This window comes from Cuculus canorus, chromosome 1, assembly GCF_017976375.1.
Source record: "Cuculus canorus isolate bCucCan1 chromosome 1, bCucCan1.pri, whole genome shotgun sequence".
NCBI lineage: Eukaryota > Metazoa > Chordata > Aves > Cuculiformes > Cuculidae > Cuculus > Cuculus canorus.
In genome coordinates this window covers 51,152,840-51,176,506 of record NC_071401.1, presented here as the reverse complement: position 1 = coordinate 51,176,506, position 23,667 = coordinate 51,152,840, and the positions used below count along the sequence as shown (strand labels likewise).

The window sequence follows — 23,667 nt, the reverse complement described above, 5'->3', positions numbered from 1 at the left end:
AAAGTCTTGGAAAACCTCGGAAAACCTTTAATTAGAAGTGTCAGATGGTGTTTACACAAAATCCCATTAGGGAGGACAAGAACAGAAAGAGAGAATAGGAGGTACAGCTCCGGTTACCCAAGCTACTCTGCCAGCAGCACACTGATTTCATGGAGAAAAGTAAAACTTAAGTATTTTATTTAGATGTGTTACTGCCATTATAGCATAGACATTACCTGCAGGAAACTGTCATCAGTGAACCGAAACACTGATCTTCAAAGAACATTTAGCACACAGGCTGACCAAGTCTGGCATATGTAGGTACAGGCTGACACACAGAAGGCGAACTTGCAATACATGGACGTAAAAAGTGTTTAGGTCCCTATAAGCCCTAGCTAAACAGGAATTCAGCCCACTGGAAATGAGAATAGTCATAATTTGTAGTTCATACAGAAGATAGTATTTGTCTTCTGGCAATGAACTACAATGACGTTAATACGATGTGTTAATCTAGTGGTGTGGCGCATATTCGTATTATGTGGTTAGAGCGTTCTGGCGTTTGCCCACTGCCAGGACCCTGGTAAAGAGGCTCTCCAGGGAGTGCAGACTGATGGTTAAATAGTAGTGATTCAAATTTGTCACATATGCAGAGATTTTAGTAATAATGGCTCATATACCATGTGACTGTTTCCCAGACAAACTGCTTTATCTTACAGGACAGGAAAGAGCAAATACTGGGGTTTTTCACTTGTATTTATCAATAAAGATACTGAATTCTCCGAGGTCCCATCTGGGCAACAATTCTTGTCCTTTTCTTGATACCAGAACACATTTACCATTTTCTCTGGCACCTCAAATATCAGGAAGGCTACAGCCTTTGAAAAAAAGGGATGGATATGATACTGACCATTTTCAAGAGCTTCAGTGAGCCACAAGTCAGACTCCAAGACCTATAATTCATGATAACAGATACAACACAGCAACTCTACTACATGGAGAGAAAAAGTTCAGTTCAATGATAAAGGTTCATTGTGCCAACTGCTCTCAAAACCACAACCAGATGACAAGAAGCAAAGGTGCACCAATGAGAAAAATGCCTTTTATGACTAGGACTTCTAAAAACATGGATGATTCCTTTGTTTGTATTTTGATAGAATAGGAGGGACAACTGAACACCAACAATTTTAAATTCCTTGCCAGAAAAGGCCAAACAGTAGGAAGGGGGAATTAAGGAGGTTCCCTTCTTCTAACAGGAATCTCAGACAGCAGGGCCACAATCTTAGGGTTACTTAGGGAAAGATTAAATACTCCGAAGCAGTTGTGGTTCTTCTGTCTCTATAGGAGAGATTTCTTCAGGGCACAAACCACATACACAGAGTTAGAGTATTCTGGAGAGTGTCACAATGACAGACAATATGCGAGTGTGGTATCAGGGAGGGATTCTGCACATAAGCTGTCTAACTCCAGTAGGGCCTCTTGATATTGCAGAGTGTTGACTTTAAAGCCAAAATAATACCAGGCTAGTGATAAGTGCCACCTGACGGGGGACTATTTGGTACAATTACTGCTGCATAAAGCGGTGGAAATAAGGAAGACTCCAGATCTGAAACTATCAAGGAACTCAAAACAGATACTTGAAGTAAGAATCAGAAAAATGACATCTTGTATCAAAATAAGAATGCCACTAGCAGAGAACCCAGTGAGAGGAGTCTAGTGACTGATTCTAAGTAACCATGGGGGAATAATGAAGCAGCTACAAGACTATTTGTTCTTTGCCCTACCCTTTTGATGAGAAACTACCATGACCAGAAACCCTCCTAAGGGACTTCATTATTGTCATGTACTTCACCAGCACGACTGCAGATTAGAAGGTTTGAGAATAATAAAGACAAACAGAAGACTGAGAAACAAGGCTGTCAATTTAAAATGGTGGTAATAACAACAACAACAATAATAACAACAACTATTTCCACATAGTCTTATTCCATCTTCCTGCTGTGCATGCACTGCATCCTATTTTTTACCAAAGATGGGCACGAAAGTCTTGGGGAAAGGAAGATGACTCAGAACCATGGCTTTGACATAGCTAAGGTCACAAAGCAAGTCAAGTTCAGAAGTATACTATACTCAACATGCAAGTTCTTACTGAAACGTACTGAGTAGACAGTCCGGTTTTATTAATTGATGATATTCAATTACAACAATAAACTCTGTTGAGTCTGAGAAAATCAGAAGTTGCTTGTGATACCTTAGATTTTTAAGGTGACTGAATTTTGGGCTTCATATTAAAAATCCAGCTTACCTGGCTAAGACAAAATTTCACTGGAAATCATGCACTCTACTGATCTAATCCTTAAAGAGACTTGTAGACATGACAATGATGACCTCCTAAGCGAAATTTTAAAAGAGTTGTCATTCCTCACCATTCCCATGTGCAGTTTAATTTGATTATTTTGACAAACTAAGCCATTAGTGTTTCAAAATTATCACTCATATGGCTGACCAACACTGTCTTATTTCCTTGTGGCTTCCTCTTACATTGCAATTGTAAGTTTATCTATGGCAGGAAACACCTTTTTCTTTTTTATTCTGCATATTCCATTAATGAGACCTAGAAAACATCTGAAGTGCTTAGGTTTTGCAAACGTATAAATAAATAATACAATTGTTATTCACTGCCATTTTATACCTTAAGATATTTTACAAGATCAGTTCCTAGCGCACGAGCTCCAGACTCTGTTTTCTGACAGTACTCAAAAAAATTATGCAAGTGCTGGTCCTGCAAGGACAAAAAGAAAAACAAATTAAAAAATACTTAGCAGCACTATCCATAATCCAAAACAGAACACATTAAAATATTTATATATAGAAATCCATGAGCACATAAATTAAATTTTCAAAAATAATATAAGTGCACTACTCCAAGGACTAATTTAGACTGCATATAATATTGATTTTATTTAACCCATACAGGAAGTTTCCATGGATTTCTGAATACCTGTTATGCAGGTATACACCTATATTTGCTTCAAACAAACTGACATTCAGAATATAGCATAATTAACGCTACTTATCCCAAATGATCATCATACATATTTTGTGAGCAGCTGTAAAAGGACTCACTACTTTGTAAACATGCCAGGAAATCACTTTCAGACAACTATAACCTCTCATCTAACAGGAAAAAAATTCAGATTGGAATGGATGACAATGTCAGGATAAAGGCTCACATTTTTAACTGGTTCCATTTAAAATCTGCTGGTTTTCACTGCTGATGTGAAATGAGAGATTCCAAGCAGAGCGTCCAAGAGACAAGAGAGCAGCACACTGAGTTTAAGAATCTTTCCAAGTACTACATACATATAGATATATATGTTTGATATTGATATATCAAAATATATATATCAAACATACATCATTCCTAAAACTGAAAACTTACCTGCGTATACACAGTTGACACCAGATGAGTGGATATTTTTAGTAGTTGTTTGCCTCCATCTACCCATTTAATTTCAGGACCAGAATGCTGCATGCACATGAAGAGGAAAAGTAAAATAGTGTAGCAGTCTACTAGAGTGAAACAACTTGTTTATAGTGCCACAAACAACACATCTTTTTAAAAAACAGATTGAAGAAATGTGTGCAATGAATAAAGTCTTAAAAAAAAGGAAAACTATGCAGGCAATATTACCAAAAGCATTTATGAAGCTTAAAATGTTTTTTAGAAGTCTTGCAATAGTCTTTTCCCTGGCTAACAAAACTGCATCACAGATTTCATGTTGCCCCTACAACTCTGAAAAAAAGCCTTCTGATTAGAGATAAATATCTACTATTTTTCTGAGAAAAATAACACAAGAATTTCCACAGATACTGATACAGTTTAAACCTTCACACAGGTAAACCAATAGGTAGCAGGCAGTGCTTCCTTCCCATCCCATTTCCAAAGAACTGAGAATGGGAATGCTCAGCTGCCTACCCTGACAAACAGTTAGGGAGAGATTTTACTGCTAGATCTACTAGTCACATTGGTCCTAATCTTCTACCCATGGACATAAGCAGAGACGAACAGCAGAGGAATAAAAAATACACCTATAATGTGAAAAGATGAACGATGTGAAGGAGACAATGACTGGAAAGCTTACAGCAGTTTAAAAAAGAAAGGCAGTACACTAGGAGGAGAGCAGCACCTTTTGCTGCTGATTTTAGGTCTTTTCCTCCAAAACAAGCCAATTTTGTCTCTGCATTTCATTCTTAGTCAAACCCCCCATCACGATTTACATTTTATATCCTCCTTGGTAACATTTTTATTGCTACAATTTTGCAAGCTTTCTGCTTTGAAAAATACAACCATAAATTTTACTAGTGAAGTATAGAGATCACAAAAATCAAGATGTAAGAATAAGACTTTTTCAGGAATAAAGGACTTACTGAAAGGAGACAGCATGAAATGCTAAAAAAAATTTAGTAAAGGACTTCAGATTATTTGCATATCTTCATAAACTCAAAATACTTCAATATATTTAAAAATTACTGTAACTTCTGCTTGATTATAACTACAAAAAATGAAACAAACATTTCCTAAGTACATCAGCTAAATAATAACAGAAATAAGTGCTTAATAATTTCAATTAAAAACTATATTAGAGCAGATTGATTCAACTTCTTGTAAAACTCAGAATTTGGTCATAAGTTTTGTCTCCCACTTCTGTTTAGATTTGTTTGTTTCCTCTAAGTCAAGTGTGTAATTTTTGCAATGTATGCCACTTCAACTATAAAGGAAAAAACTCTACTGGAAAATTACTTAAATCTCATCAGACTGAGGAATTACAACCAAACCTTTTCTCCACACCTTTTTAATGATAGGTTATAGCACTTTTATATAACATACCTTTCCAGTCACCACTTCTTGATAACTAAGATAGCCTGATGGAAGATTTGCTGACACTGGGATCTGTTGCTCGTTGGTCACCACTCTTCCATCTTTTATTAGAGGAAGCCAAGAATACCCAACTATGAAGCACAAAAGGCAAGGAATTTTAACTACATTAAGAATCTTTACATAAACCCCTACAGAAGTCTTACTGTGCACTTCTGATATGCAATCCATAAACCAGAAAATGTTACTGGAAAGACCAGATGATTTGAACTCAAATGATTATAAATAATTTAAAAGGCAAACAAATTGTCACCAAGCTTGAAAAAAAGCACACATTTGATAGATATTCAAAAACCTTATTTGAAACATTTAAATTCAACAAAATGCTTGATGAAGTAAGTATACAAGTAATTAGAAAGCACTGATGAAATCAGTATAATGTAATTAGAATTGGATCACAAAAAATCACAGGTTCTCGAGAGATAAGCATACTTCATAAAATCGCCCCAGCAGTTACTGGAAGTAAAGTATTAGCATACAAACCTTGTGTTTCAACAACATCTTTCTTCTTTGTACTCCCTTTGCTTGAGCTATCACAGCTGACATGGTAGAAGGTGAACAACAAATGGTGCTTTTCATGTAACTGAGTGGGCAATTCTATTTTAATCTGAAAAGCAAAGAATCACTTGCAGAACTCTTCAGCTAGAAGAGTCACATGCCTTATTGTTGCACACTTAAAAAGCTATGTCAGGTTATAAATTATTTGAAGCAAAATCAACAATCACACACAAAGCTTACAAAAATTTATTTGCAGTGAAAAGAAGGATCTGCTCTAACTGAAATAATTATGAAGAACTTCGCCATCCTCAAATCTTTCCTTGTATTTTTGAAACTTACATACCCAAACCAGTAGAAGTTACCTCAGAAAGCTAGCTTACCTCATCATAAAACTCTGGATTTTGATGGTGATGCAGAACAGCAGCAAATGCACTTCTAGTAAATACTGGTCCACCTGGCCTGCCATAGATACACTAATAATAGGGAAAAAAAAAAGGAAAAAAAAAAAGAACATAAAAACCCCCTGTGATCTTTTTTCACTCTCGGCTTGGGATCTTTATCACCTATAACTTGATGTAATTAAACTTGTGTTTAACTTGGTCCCTTTGCACAGATAGAAGATTACAAGACCTGTAAGTCTGCCTGGTGTGCAGTAAAGCTGACGCTGATTTCACCTCAGGATTCCTATACACTTTTCTATTTCTTTTCTTCCGGCAGCTTTTACCTCTTAGCTCATAAACAAACACAGAGTTTGACTCTATACCTGATCTAAAGCTTTATGGTTTTAACCAGAACACCTCCTACAGAGTATGTGCAAGTTACCTTTGTTGCAGCAATTCTGTTCTTGGAATTTGTGTTGATATAAATAAATCAAACGCTTTCAGGGTTCTTTAGTAATCTTCCATATCAAAACCAAGCAATTAATCTAGAAGTTACTCCCATACCCAACGCAAAAGGAAGACAGGAAGCCACCATCCTAAACTAGATAAATTCATCAAGTATTACTGTTACTTAGCTAACTGTTCACTATTTTCTTATATATGACACAAAAATCGAAAGACTAACCTTTAAAGGCAAAGAATCCTCTTCATCAGAGTCCTTGAACTCAATGCATACTGCAATATTTCTAGCCTAAAGCAGTATTTAAAAACAAAACCCCAAACACTTAGTCATAGGGATCATCACAGAAACACAACACATAAACAATCTTAACCAGTGAAAGAAGAACATAAAGGTTTCCTACACTCACCTTCGCAAAAGACTTTTGACCGTCATATTTCAAGTACTTTGGATAAACGTAAAGATGATTGTTGTAGATGGTGAAAGGCTGTGTATGTCTTGGTATACAGGGGACAAATTCCTCTATTTCAAATGCTACTGATGTCTTGGTACTGTTTTCAAACTGTTTCATGGGAATGTATGAGGAGTTAACATAATCTGAAAGAAAATTAAAAAATCAATTAAAAATAATTAAGAGAAAAAGCTTGAACGTCAATTTAGTAGTGTGTTTACTAATACTTACTTGGAAAATCTGGTGACACATTATCAATCGTAACATCCAGATTTCCTAAAATAACAGGAAGTTTGGCCATCTTTTCAGGTCTATAGGAAGGAAAGAAAACCTCAAAGTCAGGCTAAATGCAAAACTATGAGATGCCAGACAAAAGACATAATAGGAAATAGAAGTAAAAGTAATATCCTGAAACAGGAGTATGAGCGGAAAGGTGGTTTGGGGAGGGGACACGACTGATCTGGTCTCACTTTTTGCCTAGACTCACAGTTTTCTTCTCCATTAAGTTCCTAACAAACAAAAAAGTTTGTTCTTATCCCTTTCCACGCGTGTGAATAAGCACGATGTTTCTCTTTTCTTCAAATCAAAATAAAAAACTTTGTTAAAGATAGTTTTGCTTAGCTATGCAGTACCTCACTACTACTTGCAGCAAAGATGGGACCTATAATTAAGGTTTTTAATTATTAAAGGCCAATGATAAGCATTTATGGTAATGAGTAAACCTGGGGGAGGAGAACAGTAAGTTAACAAAACGCATCTTCTACTCAGTAATTTTTTTCCTACTTCCTCCTCTTTCTAGAGCAAGAACTTGTCCTGCAAAATGTTTAGTATTAACTAGCCCACTACGACATTTTTTAGATGTCAGTATGTAGCTGATTCAGAAATACGAGTTAAAGTACAAGTATTTTCCCTTTAAAACACCTGTGCAGAACTCTTTACTAATAAAGATAATCAGCAGCATGATATTTTTAAAGTATTGTAGAGGAAGCGGTTGCCAAACTTGCCCAAAATATAATCCCACACTGTGAAAGAAACAACCTTTTCTGTTTGGTTTGGCTTCTGGACTTCAATTAGTTAAGCCTTAGAAATTACAATTTCTTTCTTACTAGAATTCCTGTGAAATACGTATACGATTCCGCAAGCAGGATGCTGAAATAACTAAAACCACTTCCTTAATTCACAAAGTGATGTGACAGGCTAATTTATTATATTAGTTTCAATAACACTGTTCATGCAAGGAGTATCAGTACACAATAATTTGCTATGCAAACTTCAATGAAATTGTAAGCAACTTGCTAAAATGGAATTAGAATATCATTACAAACCTCATCTCCTTATCAGATTTGGTAGGCATGAGTAAAATAAAGAAACTATAGCCCAAGCCCTTAGTCATTAGCAACTTTCCATATTAATACAACTCCAGACTGTCTCATAACAGAAGTGGGAATGCCTTTGTAAAGCAGCAAAGATAGCTCTAATATTTCACATTCGATTTATAAGAGGATTAGAAGCAGTTTATCACAAAGAATTGTTTAAGTTGGAAAAGACCTTTAAGATCACGTACCATTTCTTACCAGGGTCATCTACCAGTAGGAGTCTCTTAAGCCTTGCGCACAAGCTGATGCAGTTTTTAGAAGTATTTTGTTTAAAAGGATAATCAATATTCTGTTATTTAGGCATGCTGAGTCATGTGCACTCCCAAGGAAAGTGCACTGGATACTGGCTTATAACCCAATCCCTTTCCCCGAGAGCCAGCATTCTCTGTTCAAAGTCAGTGAAAACAAGATTTATGTTCATAATTGTTTTCCTTTGAGAACCACGACAGTGCATTGTGCAAGCATAACTCCTACCAGAGCTACTTCAGCATTATGACGCTTACTGCATGTTAAACATGGCATAATACTTCAGTCCTGTTTGTAACCCCACAACACTGCAAGGGAAAAATATCAATAGCTTGTATGAACATCTTGATTATATTTATACAGCTTCTATATATGAAGTAAAAAGACATAATACATACACACAGAGTTTAGATGCTCCAGTTCAAGACCTTAACAAGAAATCAGGGTGTGTAGGGTTGGGGTGTACTTGGGTTGTTTGTTTTTCAAATTGGAGGAATTAGACTTACTTCCTGAAATCTGCTAACAGTTTCAGCATGTCTTCATTTGAAAGTTTATTACTGTCTTGTCTGAAAAGAGGAGAAAATCTTGCATTTTTGTCCAGGGTTCCTGAAGCATCCTTAAACAGTGTCCTGAAAGTCAAAATCTTGCTTTCAGATGTGTTTATGTTGAAATTCACTTCAAGAAATTTCTTTATTACAAATTAGAACATACTGCAGCATCCTTCGCCCTAAGCATTTAATAGTCATCATTGTAAATCAGTTTTAACATGTAAAACGCACAGTCTAACAAATCAAGTGTGAACCACTTCATTCTTTGAAAAATAAAAGCATTCACAACAGAAAACACTTTGCCAATACTCAATGGTTTGAGTAATAATATAATGAAAGTTTGTAACTTTTCTTCCTGGTATAGAGCTGAAGTGCAAGTTTGTTTCTCAGAAATTTTGGTTAATTGAAAGTAAACCGAGACATTACTTAAATAGCAGATTAATTTTTACAAAGAAGCAAGAAGCAGAAAATAACCTTATAGAAAAGTTCGGAAAAAAATACAGATTGACAAGGTCTGTCCTTACCTCGCTGCCCAGGCAAAAGGCATTCTGTATTGACCTAGCCTCTGGCACGCCTGCTTAGCATTCTTCAAAACTTTCTGTGCGGTCTGCAAGAGACATAAGGAATAGCTATGCTTTAGAAGTCACATTTTTTTCCACCATTAGCACACAAGAAGCAAACCACATATCAACACTGATATGAACTGAAAGTCTTCCTAAGATTAATCTTAAATTTATGTGTGAAAGACAATTTAAATACTTCTTAACTTGTTTCAGGTTGAGCAGGGCCTGCTGATGTCACAGCATTTCCTGGGTGAAAATACAGACATGCCTACACCCAGAGCAACATATTTAAGTAAGAAAAAGATTATGATACATACAAAACTGATATGAAAGCTAGACCAAAATTTAACCATTTTTTTAGATAAAATTGTGACTCCAGATAAAAATATTTTCCCCTGACTTGCTCCCCTGTTCACCACCCACTCTATGTACAAGAACACATACTGAACAGTAAATAGTAAAATACTTTGCATACTTGTATCACAAGTACACACAGAATACAGGGAGGAGTCATGTGAATATCACACGGACAATCCTACATATGGACACTGTAACATTGTTTTCATTAAAATTTTTAATCTGGGGGATTGTTAACTTTTAAGCAAACAAAAACCTCTACCATATAGAGTCAAGATGTGTAATAATCATATCTAGAAACCCTCTTGTTTGAGACGTTCCACACCCTGTTGAACACCTTGGGCTACAACAGAAGCTCTTGACAGAGCAGTGGGCTTCTCTTTTCCAGAAACCAGCTTCTCACATGTGCCTACAGAGAGCAAAATTATTTGCCAGAGGCAAAAAACCACAGAGGAAACCTGCCTGAATATTATCCCTGGTCTTGCTGCTGACATTATGAAAAACTGTTTCTATTAGTGTGTTGTTTGAGCCAACTCTCCATTATCCTTTCCTGTAAAAGGGGGAAAGTTGCACTCAGAAACAGAGAACCTTGATAAGTAATCATCTTTAATTTACTGTATTCAATGTTTAAGGGGAAAAAAAAGTAACCTCATGGTTACAGAATTTGCTGCTTCCGTTTTCCTTTTTTCTTGTCCAGCATAGCAATTCTGCAGGGAACTAGAACTTGCTCATTGCACTGACACATGGAGGCCTACAAAGCTGGTTCTGTTCTGTTTCAAATTAATACAGTATAATTCCAGTGAACAAGAACGGAAAAAATTCCAAATTAAGTGTTCAGTTGTATAAAATTATAAACGAATGAATATCAGAAATGGACAGCATAAGTTAACAGAAACATGAATGTTCCTATTGCCTGTTCCTGCTATACAGGGCAATGCAAGTCTAACAGTCAGCATCAAATTTGGGAACACTTGGACTTATTTAACCCTCCCATGTGGCTCATGACCAAGACCATCAAAATAAGTTACTCAGTTCAGGTTTGTTTTAACTCAGTAACAGTCAGCACACACTTCAAAACCAGACTCCTAAAATACAGAGCTGCTGTTTTCCAGCAACAGATGAAAAAATCGCAAGTATTCCTGGAAAAGCAAATCAGTAGTCTGATCTATATTAAGACCAAGTGAAAAATACAGGTTTTTTTACATGTAGCTTAGCCAGCGTTAAATCAGTAGGAAGAACACTTTTCCTCTGCAGAGGCTGAACGTTAACCCTTCCTTCTTCCCTTTCACTAACTGAAAACATGAAGAATGTCAACAGTAGCTGACATTGCTTACAGAAAATCTTTTCTCCTAGTATCCCAGTCCAGTTATTTAAGCACAACTGTAAATCAACAAAGGTAAAAACTATTTGTTTGGTGACAGACAAGAAGCAGCCACTGACAACCCTTCTTGTAGATACGTTTTCACAAACATTAAAATTTTATGTTATTCTAGGCTCCTACAAACTTAAGATATTTCAGTGGTTTATTTCCAAAAGTGATTTGGAATTCTATCAAATCTGCAAAGCATTTTATACATAAAAACAGAGGATTAATGAGGTCAGTGGTTCTGAAGGAAAAAACAGCAAAGGGGCAGATGAGGTTACAGTAAACTATGGCCACCAAAAAGCTACACAAAGGAAAAGTCAACAACAATGATACAGTAAATAAGATGCATTAAAGAAGGCATATAGTTAATTTCTGATCTATATTTAAAATCCCATTGTTTAACAATTTTCAACTCAGGTTTCACACTGCAGTCTAACACGCTTGTCAAATCAGTTTATTTAAAGCCATTATAAAAAGCTAAATAAATGTTTCCCAGTAGTATGTTAGACTTTATAACATTTCAATTCATAATAATTACTAGCAGTGACTACAACTTCCTAAATCAGGTCATGCATACAAGAAAGCTGGGGAGGGACTTTTTATAAAGGCTTGTAGTGATAGGACTAGGGGAGCAATGGGTATAAACTGGAGAGGGGCAGATTTAGACGAGACATAAGGAGGAATTTCTTCACAATGAGGGTGGTGAAGCACTGGCACAGGTTGCCAAGGGAAGTTGTGGATGCCCCATCCCTGGAGGTGTTCAAGGCCAGGTTGGACAGGGCCTTGGGCAGCCTGATCTAGTAGGAGGTGTCCCTGCCCAGTCAGGGGGGTTGGAACTGGATGATCTTGAAGGTCCCTTCCAACCCAAACCATTCTATGATTCTATGATCCAGTTATCTGGATTTCCTCTAAAAGAACTATCCTTTTTATTGATATTTCTAAATATCAAATCAACCTGTCTTGCCTCAGTATTTTTCCCCATGCCAAAGAAAATACCATACCTTTGAAGAATCTGAGCTTTTCATATATGGTTCAGCACAGTGTGTAATACTTCCCTGTAATACTTTCTCTATCCTAGCCACAAGGAATATGTCTGTATGAGGACATGTGACTGAGAATATTCCCTAGAAATAAAACAAGAGATAAATATAAAAAGGAAATGCACGCATATTTTACACCATGTAATAGAAAATTATCCAAAGCACACAGGAAAATGCTCTGCTTGTATCCAAAATCCTACTAATTCTTCAGGTTACTAGTTCTTACCTGCTTTGGGTATTGTAACAGAGTTTCATGAAGATCTTGAATTCTGTGTAAGGTATCACCACTGCCGTTCATCATTTGCTGAGGTGCACTGGACAGCATGTGCCTTACTGAGGTGTGGTTCAAATCAACATGGAAATCTGCTGAAATCTTCCGGTTGTTTTTTATATCAAACAGTGATAATGTAACAAAGAAAGGTTCTACCTGGACAGTTAAAAAGAATCAAATGTTACTGTTGGCATCTGTTTTGCTGTGAAAATGTGTATGAAAGGAAGATAACTAACATTTTTACAAAACTGCACACAGCCATTGCTCTAAAGATTACTGACAAGGAGCAAAAGATAGTAAAACAAAAATTTCACTTTCTGCAACACAGCAATAAGATTACAGCAAAGTTTGGTTTTGCAGGATTTAGGCTCTCATTTTGATTTAAATGAGTAAAAAAAGCCCACAATACATGTTTCTCAATCACAGCAAGGAATTCCTGACATTAAGAAAAGTGCCAACAAAATATTAAGACGTTATTATAGTAACAGAAAATAATTAGTTTATTTACATTTGTTGTTGGTCCTTCTTCATTTTCTGCAACACAGCATTGCAAATTAAAAGATAAATCGTTACACTTCACAAGAATTTTTTTTCCAAATTTCTCTTCAAATGGCTTCACATCTGGTTCAATACTAGAAAAGTCAAGTTTCTTTAAAAAAGAGAAAAGAAAAATTAAAGTTAAGTTGTTTATCATCTTAAAAGGATCAGGGAAAAAAAAAAAAAACATTTCCTTGTAAAAAATTCTAACCTGTGCATCTGGATCCAAAGCAAAAAGTTTAACTCTGCTTTCACTTTTCAACTTGATCTCTGCTTCTCGGGTACTCTGTTCAAAATAAGAAAAGCAATCTTAGTTCACACTATTAAACACAAGTAGTTTTCTATGATGTTCAAAGTTTTAAATATTTTTAATTCATCCACTCTTCTCTCCCTAACGGAGCTTTGCAACTCCTTAGTTTAAACTGCTCCATCATATCTGAGTAAGCAGGATTGTGTAAGGCTCCTCTCCTCCAAAGACTTTTCCAGGTCTGAAAACACAAAAATGCACACCAGCAACATGTAACCTACTAAGCTCGTTAGGAAGTACAGACCAGTGTAGCTCACAGAGCACTTTGCCTTTTTCAACAATAAATAACTTCCATAACACTACTTTTTCTTCCACCTAAAGCATCTTGAATAGGTTTAGATTCTTGGGTTTTTTATGCACCAAAGGCAAGACAAAAATATGCTTTTTTTTTTTCCTTCCTCTAAGAAAAGGTAGTATGAATGTAACTTAAAGCTCAGAGCTATCCTGAGACCATAAGATTGCTCAGGAAACAACAGGTTACTTAAATTAAGAAACTCCAACACAGGCCTTTTTCTCTTTTTTTTTTTTTTCTCTTGAGCTTCACAGCCAAAGAAGTGGTTTTCCTGTGGGTAGATAGGAAAAACCCAAGAACTTCCAAAAGATAAACCCCTCAGACTTAAATTTACTTGCAGAGCAACCCAAGTTACTTTTGCAGATCAGGTACACTAATCTTGCTTGGGATTTGTGGATATCTACCTATTAATAATAAAACTAAAGTAAAGTGGAACAAAACAGAACATGAAAACTGATTGTATACATAGGTCTTTTTTTAAAAAAAAAAAAAAGAAGTTATTATTTAAACAGTATTCTATGATTTTTGAAGTCCCAGGACATGACAAGTGAACACATGCATGCACCAAAACTACCCATGTAGGCGAGTTGCCATACCCAAAGTAGCAGCTGGCTAAACAGAGATACAAGTATTACACACAAATATCTATTTTTGGATCAGCCTACACTGGTTAAAAGAAACTGCCAAGCCAAAATGCTCATCACTGTCCATCAGCTGGAATTGATCTCCTGTCTACATCTGCTTTGCTGGACACTGAAGGAACTCCTACTATGTCCCAGGAATGAAAAGAAAACCAAAGAAAACCAAAACCAAAACAACCGGCTCTAAGAGCTCAAAATGCTATTTTAGGTTGATAATAACTGAAAAAAACCCCAATTTGACTTAAAGGATGCATTACAGAAGAGAAACTTCCGACATGATTTTGAGTATAGATCCTCTAATGGATTTCATTTACTTTGCTGTGTTAACTTTAACATACACAGAAGGCGAGAGAAGAGTTTCTGTCACAGACTTGACCCAGACAGGGGATACTAGCAGAGCACTGGCAAACTTGTTCATCAGCCAATATAACTGAGAAATACAGGGCTAAACCGTGAAGAAGTTTAAAGATAGCGAGAAGATTGCATGTATGTTTTGGAAACGGAATAGTTGGTGACAAGAATTGAAAAGGAAAATTACTTGGTTGTAGGAGCAAGCCTGAAACTGTTTCACCTAAAGCATCTTGAATAGGTTTAGATTCTTGGGTGTTTTACGGAGTAAAGACAAATTTGCATTTTTGACTGATAGATTCAGAGGGAACTGGTCAGAAGCCAGAAACTGAAGATGTATGTAGTCATCAACCCTGCCTACAGCATGGCAGTGACTCCATTTCCTCAATCCATATAACAGAGACAAAGCTTTCCTACCTCAAGTAACACTGGGACCAGAAATGGTTTAATACGTACTTGGGCACACTGATCCTGACAGTCACACAGTTATTTAAAATAGAAGTCAATTTTTTTTTCTCTGAAGAGTGAAAAAACCACCACCATCCCAATCGGAAAAAAAATACATTCACTTTTAGTACGTAAGTTACAGATCAAAGGAACACGAAGCAGGCAGGAGAGGCAGACAGACTGAGACACGTGTGCACATCTGTGCACTAAAGCACACAATACCATCTCATTTAGTTAATGTTAAAAACTAACATCTGTTGATAGAAAAATGAAGGCTTGGACGTGTGCTCACAAAGGTTAAATCTTTCCTGGGAGGACTGTTTTTTTTCCCCTATTGTCAGGTGCTTGACAATCACCCCTGATGGAATTTCTCTTTGCTCATAAGGATATGAGGTCAGCTATTGTGAAAATCTCCTTCTAGGACCAACAAAAATAATCAAGCAACTAGAAACTCTTCTAAAAGGCGTCTCACTGCCTTGTAAATCTTCCACTGGGTAAAAAAAAAAAAAAAAAAAACAAAAACAAAAAAACACAATGCAGGAAAGAACAGAAGACAGAAAGAAAAACCCTCAAAACAAACAGCATTATAAACAGAAATCAAGTTAAGCCACAAACAGTGCACTAATGTAAATAGGCAGATTTTCCCCTCAGAAAAAAAGGGAAGAAAAATACATTACAGCAAATTATTTTGGAAGGTAGTATTTAGTAAAGATGAACTAGAATGGTAAAAGTTTAAAAACCTACTTTGAAGGAAACAGAAATGTAAATGGGTTATAACCATGGCATAATATTAACAAAAAAAAAGCAAGCCAGTGGTTAAAGAGCTAAATAAAACAACAGAGTAGTAAAATATCCAACTTAAAGAGCTGCATGCTTCCAGTCAGGTTATGGAAACAGGAAGCAACATTTGTGGTACTAAAACTACACACAGGGGCTGCAGCACTGAGTCCCTCTGAAATCACACAAAACCTAAGCATTCCAATAACTCTGATTATAAAGAAAGGAGACTCTTCCATGCAATGAGAGCATCTGATTTTATATTTGTTTCTGAAATAAGTTTTTATAGCCTCATGAAAGTATGCAGTTTGATGCTTACAGCTCTTCCAAAGAAAACTTGACTGTATGCACCACAATCCCAACTGATTTCCAAACACAGCCTTAGCTGGCGTTACATTACCACATTATCACATCATAGCTGTCTGCGTACATGTGCTAAATTGATTAAAAGCAATAACAGAAAGAATTAAGTCTGCAAACCAATCTGGGTGCTGAAAGCCTGTTAATGTATTCTGACTGGATCTTTTGATACATTAGGGATTTAAAGAGATTTGGTTTACTGCTTGCTCTCGGTTTATGAACTGCAAACCCTTTGGGAGTAGTTCCTAGATCAGGCAGATCTTCAGAAAAGAAGGAGAGAGTATTCCAGGGCACAGGCTAGTAAAAAAGTTTCAAGAACACAGGGTGTGCCACACAGAAGAAAGAGTAAGGAAGTCAGAAGAAGGAGTTTAGTTTCCAGGACTTCAGTGGAAAAAGGTCACCACCTCCACAACTTAAGAGATTTAACAAAAATGTCTCCCTTAGAGAACTCACAAAACTTACTGTGACAGCAAATTACTGATTTAACAGAAATAGTCGGCAAATGGGCCGAAGAAGGGTTAGCTACTTTCTATATATTTCTATTTTATTTTATTCTTATTTCTACCATACTTTTATAAGAATAGAATTTCAAAAGCGAGAACTACAGCAACGTGGGAAGTATACATGAACTTGCCAACTTGCTACAAACACAACTATCTTAAAAATACATTCACATCGTCACTGTTATTAATCTCCTCTGGACTTCTAACAATGAAAATAAAACTTGACTTTAGTATAGCTAGATATCTATAGAGATACTTTAGCACTTACCTGTACACAATAAAACAACAGAAAATATGCAAAATACCATAAGCTAATGAAATAATAAACCATGCAGCTTTTTAAACAGGATGTCAAGACACAAGATATTTATATAAGTAGCTTTAAGACAGCAGCAAGTTGACTTCCAAAAGAAAAAATGAAGCTTAATAACCATATCTATTCATGAAAGAGCTTTTAAGCTTTCAAAGCACCACAAAGAGACTGGAAGCCAATATCTTAACTGAAAATCCACATGGTTAACTTATGTCTAGTACTTTATATCCTGAGTTGGCATTTACAATATATATTACCTTGGCAATTTCAGGATAGTAGTTATCAAAACTACTTGATAAGCTTTCACTTCTGCTTTGTTCATCATCTGAAATTATAAAACCACATTTTAAAAAAATTAAAAACCAAAAACTCAAAACCCAAACTACTCACAAAACTCTGCAGCAAAATTACTTTTTTTAACTCCTATCCCCTCAAAAAAGACAATTACTAACATAAGCAGGTTGTAGACTGCTCTATCACTTCATTTTGATGCAGTGACTTCTTGAAGGATGTAACCAGTAACAGAAAATGCCAAAGTAGCAGTTATTTCTAATCTTACCCCAGAAAACTGCTTTAATACTAATTTTGATATCTGCATGAGGAAATAGGTACAAATGCACAAACTTACATTTCTTTGTCCACTATACATTGTAGCTTGATTTCAAAACAAGTTCCCTCTGCTCACCAGGTTCCCAGCTCTACTCTCTAATGGTTACTGGATTTACAAAGCAACCATTCAGTTCACTACACACATCTTACAGTTCTAAGTTCAGTCAGGGACTACTGAGTACAATTTCTTTCACAGAGATAACGTGCTTCTCTTTTTTCAAATGTGCCTTTGCTGCAAACATAATGTTAAATAGAAGAAATCTTCAAAGACCGTGATATCTCATTTTAAACACTAATGAACCCTTTTGTGCTATTCATAGGCGCAACAACCTCTTCCAGGTTCTTCTGGATGCAAACACACTTGGTCTCATACCAGTTGCCCTCCCCATTCACTCTCAAGAGGAAAAATGCACAAGAGGACAACTAAAGTATCCTTTTGTCAGCACTGTCAACTATACCGATAGACGTTTCTTACAGATATCTGCCTTACCTATTCTTAAAGGGCTCCAACAGGAAATATTCTGCTCCCAAGCTAACTATTTCAGTACTTTACGGAAATATTTATGATCAAGGGAGTTACATCTAAATCTGAAGTCCCTCACTGCAACCACAATCTCTTGTTCTGCCCAGAGTGACCACAGAACATATTATTCCATTTTCAGCAGCACTCTACACTTTGCAAAACGAGTCCCTGTTAAGTTTCCTCTTTTACTTAAACTGCTTCGGTCGTGACTTTTCACCTTGCATTCTATTTTTCCAGACTTCTGCTCAGTCTCATTATTATTTCCAGGACTTAACTCAATTGGTATCAATACAAAACAGTGTTATTTTAATGCCAGAAGGTCAAAACTCCAATCAGCTCAAACAGACAAGTGAAAAGGCCTATAATCTTTAAGACCAAAGAAAACAAAAAAATGTAGCCACAACAAAGCCTTTCTTTCCAAATGCACATATGTAGGTGACATCGTGTAACTCTATTAGCTTTGCTAGAAAATCTGCTTACCTTCATGAGACTCTCCATTTCTCTTTTCTTGCATTGCAGCCTCAAAGTTAAGCTGGAGGATTTTGTTCAGAGTGTTTATCCATTCTTCCATTTCAAGTTCACTATCTGCAGCTAAAAGGTAACTACTCTTGTCTTGCATCTTCAGCTCAAATGCAAAACGTCTGACTCTATTGTTCTATAAGAAAATAAAAGATCTTTATATCTTTACATACTCTACTCACAACCAAAGGAAGCTTCACACACCTTCAGATCTTTTAACAAAAGAAAACAGTTTGATATTTTGAACAAGTGCATTATTACAATTACACGTCTTCCTCGCTGATATTTGACCTCTTCAAGTTATTTGTACCACTGCCCCAAACGGAAGTATGACAGATAACAGCCATTTTGCAGTTTTCCCTCATCATTCCTCTTGTAATCATTCTTAAAAAACAAAAAATCCCATTTCCAAATATCAAGTCTTCATGTAGTCAGATCATCTCGAAATGAAGCTAAGATCTACTGGTAAAAGAAGCATGAAATTAGTACTTGAGTAAGAATTATTTGCATGTTGGGATTTTATACCAGAGGTTAAATCATTAACCACCCTCAACTCTGAATGCCCTGATATTGCTAGTCTTGTAAATATGCAAGAACTTGGGAATCAATTCCTCCTTTGTCCCTCAACCATTACTGTCATCCTTTTTGCAAAATTTAAATCACAGCTTCAAATGTTACCTAGTTGATTCATGTTCCTGAGAATGAATTCACAAGTCTTAAATGAAAATTCTATTTTATCATCCATTAAACTTTAAAAATAACTACGAAACATGAGTTTCTGTTATAGAGGATCTCATTTACTCACCCCTCACCAATAATTCGTATGAAAAAAATAGCTATTTCCAACCCCCTTTATTCTATCTGTTGAATGACCTTTGACTTCATAGCAGCGAGCATTAACTGATTTGGGGTTTGCATCTCATGTTGATCCATACCTAGGCTCAAATTTCTACACGCAGTTCTGAACACCCAGATGCCAACATGACTACTCGTGGCACTGCAGAATACAGTAGAGTGTTCAAGACACAAGCCAACTCTAAACTTTAGGTGTCCAAAGTACAGTTTTACTTAAAGGAAAAAAAAAGTTTCTGACAGAGTCTGAAAAAATTTCAGGTTACTTTAATTGAACAGATGGAACAGAAAGTATGGAACAGCATTTCATGAAAAGATGACTTAAAAAGAATGGGGTTTTTAGGATTAATAAAAAAACAAAACAAAACCAAAGAATCACAGAATGGTTAAAGGTTGGAAAGGTCCTCTGGGGGTCATCTAGTCCAAATTCCCAGTTGGCCAAGGACTCTGTCCAGACAGCTTTCAAGTACCTTCAAGGATGGAGACTCCACAACCTCTGAGTAACCTCTGCTGGTGCTCAGTTACCGTCACAGCAAAAGGTGTTTTCCAGTGTTCACATCGAACCACCTTTGTTTCAGCTTTCACCCATTGAATACGGTCCTGTCACTGGGGTCCACCAAGAAGAACCTGGCTGTGTCCTCTTTCTCCCTCCCTCAGGTACTCATAAACATTGAGATCTCCCTGAGCATTCTCTTTTCCAGACTGAACTGTCCCAGCACTCTCAGTCTCTTCTCACAGGAGAGATGCTCCAGTCCATCAACTTTGTGGCACTTCACTGAATCATCTCCAGGATGTCCATGTCTCTGTTTTACTGGGGAGCCCAGCACAGGACAGAGGACTCCAGGTGTGGCCTCACTAATGCTATTCAGCTGTTCAAGAGGGGAAGAATCACCTTCCTCTATGTTCTGACAACAATTCCCCCTAATGCAGCCCCATTAAATGTGTATCCAAAACCATTATTACAATATTTGGAGAAAAATAATGCTCTGTAAAGCTGTTTTATTTGATGCCATTCCATCCCTCTTCATACAACTTTATACTTAATAAATGGCATTCAGAAAATACTTTTTTTTTTTTTAAACTTTACCTGCTTCTATCCAAGTTAACAAAACACTAAAACTACCAAGAGTTTTTTTCCAGGTATGTTGTGCCTAACAAAACAGTTACATGCTGTACTGTAAATACATAACAGGAAAAAAAAAATCATCTTTTCTTTGGCACTTGCGACAGACAAACATCTTACCAACGCCCTCAACTTTTTAAAACAAAGAAAAGCACAAAGAAGTAATACTATAAAGGTCAAATGAAAGCATCTGGAAGGCTGACTGAATTTATTACAATCCCCTCAACAGAAATCCCACACAAGAAGCTATGCAAAACATTTCACAGCTCATGTAAGCACAAAATGTAACTGAAATGAACTTTAATTTTATGCTCTTATTACTTTGTCATGGTTTGGGTGGGTTTTTTTGTTTGCCTTAAAATTTCATTTGATTTTTTGATAAATGCTTGACATCAACTAGTAATTCACGTTCTTTTCAGAAAGATTTTTCAAATTCAGCCTCCTGCCTTTAAAATCTTGTTCACTGTTTTTGTGAGACACACTTGTTTATTTTTCCACTACAAAACAGGTACTTAACACATGACAAATGTTATCTGTACTTTAATGAAATCCATTTGCCATCATATAATTAACTGGAAAACAGGTAGAATAATTATAATTACCTGAACCACTCCCATACAGGAATCTAAAAATATTGATCCTTTAGGTTCTTTTGATATTTTTTCATCTTTATAGAAATTGAGATTATAGGATCCATCACCAAGTTGGATTAAGTGGAAAAATCTTCTTTTAAATGACTAGTGAAAAGAAAGGAGAACAGAAAAACAATTACAATGCGGCTATAATCAGCTTCAAATTATAAAACTCATAACTGCTATTTACACACGAGGTTATAGAAAAATGCTTTTCTTTACATATAAGCTAATCAGTATCCTCATAAAATAAACCAGAAGTCATTAATTTAAAAAATATTTCAATTAACTGAAAAACCTTCAGTAAGATTGTACCATATTATTTGAAAGTATTTTTGAACCATTGAAAGGTATTTAAAACTGACTACAATACTGTACACAGTAGATATTTATTGACGTGCTTTTTAAAATAACTGGTTTGTTTCTAAACAAAGAGATAATACAAATAAAAACTCACATTGCTTAGTCCCTTTTCTTATAATATCACACCAGTCATTAGCATCAACTTAAGAAAGTTATTTAAAATACTGGACTATTCCCACATACTGAATTTTAAATGCATTTTTTTCCGATTTAAGTAGAATAAAAGGAAAGCAAGATTTCACAGATATAAATTACATACAACGTTCCATCTTTAATCCCACACCTTTTTTTTTTAGAAGTAAACCACATACAAATTGAGTTCTCAAAAGCACAGTGGTATTTAGTATTGGCATTGGGTTTTTAAAATGTGTAAGACATTCTTTAACTTACTCTCATTGTCACACTGATTGCACTATTCATGTTGCCTTTGTACAGCCATCCTTGTTTTGTTATTCCACCCTTCTGAGACCCAAGAGATGCTGCATCCTGGAGATGAAAAAAAGAAAGTTTTGCATCACAGCCCACAATTGCTGAATTTATCGAAAATTTCAGAAGCCTTTTTTAAAAGATGGAATAGTTGTGCTCACAATGCAATTATAATAATGCAGTATTAACCCCTGCTGAAATTCTATAGCTTTTAAATAGAATAATTGGAATTAAAAGACGAGGGACAAAATCGACCTCATCTAGCTTTTGATAGGTAACCTGGCCGCACATACAGGCTTTCTTTATGACCAGCAGGATGATCCAATTTCCAGACAGCTAAATATTAGTCAAGATAAAGCCCACCAAACCAGAGGAAAGAGGGGAAACTCAAAACATTCACTTACATTTAACTCTGTAAGCTTTTTTATATATTCTAATCTTCCAGTGCAAGAGTTTTTACCAATTTCTATTACCAAAAAGAACATAAATTCATGCTTATCGAAAGCGTCAATCAAGATTTCTCAACCTGGTTTGCTTTATATGCATTACTTGAAAAACATTACTTAGGAATTTACAAAGAACTTAAGTCTTGAAGTCCTAAATTAGATCTGCCTTTTTTCAGATCAGAATCAAAGCTTTCTAAGAGAACAAGATCAAACTTGGCAAGTTCACAAAATGCAGATCCTATGCATGTATATCACATCACACACAGTCTGTGTTCCATCTGCCAGCTGATGGAACCTAATAACTACATCAAAACCCACAGTATGTTAACCAATAAATAACAGTAACCTACTATCAAAACTGATCAAAATGACAGATTTACAATTCCCACAGAATAAATATTAATTCACCAGTTCAAGTAATCTTTTAGAGCAGTACCAAGCTGACTTCACCATGGTTTTCAGTTGATGTAACCCATTCTGACGTGACAAAAACATTAATAGATTAGATGTCTAGGAGGATTTTAGACTGTCTAGAGAAGAAATAAATACACCTGATAATTTATTATCCAAATATCGAAAATTAGCTGAGTAGTTGAAACCGAAACCACAGAAGTTCCTCAAATGCCTCAACTACTACTTCTTTATTCCTTTTCTCAGCTATTAAGAGAACATAAACAAAAACTGATTACCTATCAGGGATAGAGTCATTTGTTCAACAATTGAACATTAAAACCAAATTTTTGAATAATATGAATTAGTTCCTGCAACTAAAAAGATGACTATTCTGCAAAAAGTTACTGATTTACTTATTTATTCTGTCTGGCTTGCATGTTTTTATGCACATGCATACACATACGTGAACTTTAAAAAACTGCAAATGAAAGGCAAAAGATGCACCAGTCTGCTCCTTCAGAAATTCTAGTCAGCTCAATTGTACAGCAACCACAATATAGAGACAATAACTTGAAACACTGAGTTTCCAACTATGATTTTCCACCTCCACTAGTGGGAGTTATCCCCAAGGAAAGGATGGTTTAAAACTATCTTTACAAGAGTAAAAAGATGATTTATGGTCAAAACTTGGCAAAAAACAACCAATGCTTTTCTGTAATTTCATAAACCATACACAGGACCACTTGACATGACAAGAATTCCTTCATTACCTGCACTAACACAAA

The 23,667-nt window shown here is 35.8% G+C and overlaps 1 protein-coding gene across 19 annotated transcripts in view; it reads right to left on the bottom strand.

Moving 5' to 3' along the window:
• DOCK9 (dedicator of cytokinesis 9) overlaps positions 1 to 23,667 on the bottom strand; it is a 131,222-nt gene that overhangs the window by 56,010 nt on the left and 51,545 nt on the right. For all 19 annotated transcript variants that reach the window (XR_008448889.1, XM_054060794.1, XM_054060834.1 and 16 more), the window contains exons 6-23: positions 22,008 to 22,103; positions 21,225 to 21,359; positions 18,609 to 18,783; positions 17,254 to 17,321; positions 13,220 to 13,294; positions 12,980 to 13,120; positions 12,427 to 12,627; positions 12,162 to 12,284; positions 9,399 to 9,481; positions 8,833 to 8,955; positions 6,936 to 7,015; positions 6,663 to 6,850; positions 6,479 to 6,544; positions 5,794 to 5,886; positions 5,399 to 5,522; positions 4,868 to 4,989; positions 3,419 to 3,505; positions 2,669 to 2,758 (exon numbers count right to left, since the gene is read on the bottom strand). Coding sequence is in view for 18 of the 19 variants with exons in the window: in XM_054060794.1 (XP_053916769.1) it covers positions 2,669 to 2,758; positions 3,419 to 3,505; positions 4,868 to 4,989; positions 5,399 to 5,522; positions 5,794 to 5,886; positions 6,479 to 6,544; positions 6,663 to 6,850; positions 6,936 to 7,015; positions 8,833 to 8,955; positions 9,399 to 9,481; positions 12,162 to 12,284; positions 12,427 to 12,627; positions 12,980 to 13,120; positions 13,220 to 13,294; positions 17,254 to 17,321; positions 18,609 to 18,783; positions 21,225 to 21,359; positions 22,008 to 22,103 (2,070 nt within the window). In the remaining variant the exon portion in view is untranslated. The remainder of the gene's footprint in view (positions 1 to 2,668; positions 2,759 to 3,418; positions 3,506 to 4,867; positions 4,990 to 5,398; positions 5,523 to 5,793; positions 5,887 to 6,478; positions 6,545 to 6,662; positions 6,851 to 6,935; positions 7,016 to 8,832; positions 8,956 to 9,398; positions 9,482 to 12,161; positions 12,285 to 12,426; positions 12,628 to 12,979; positions 13,121 to 13,219; positions 13,295 to 17,253; positions 17,322 to 18,608; positions 18,784 to 21,224; positions 21,360 to 22,007; positions 22,104 to 23,667) is intronic.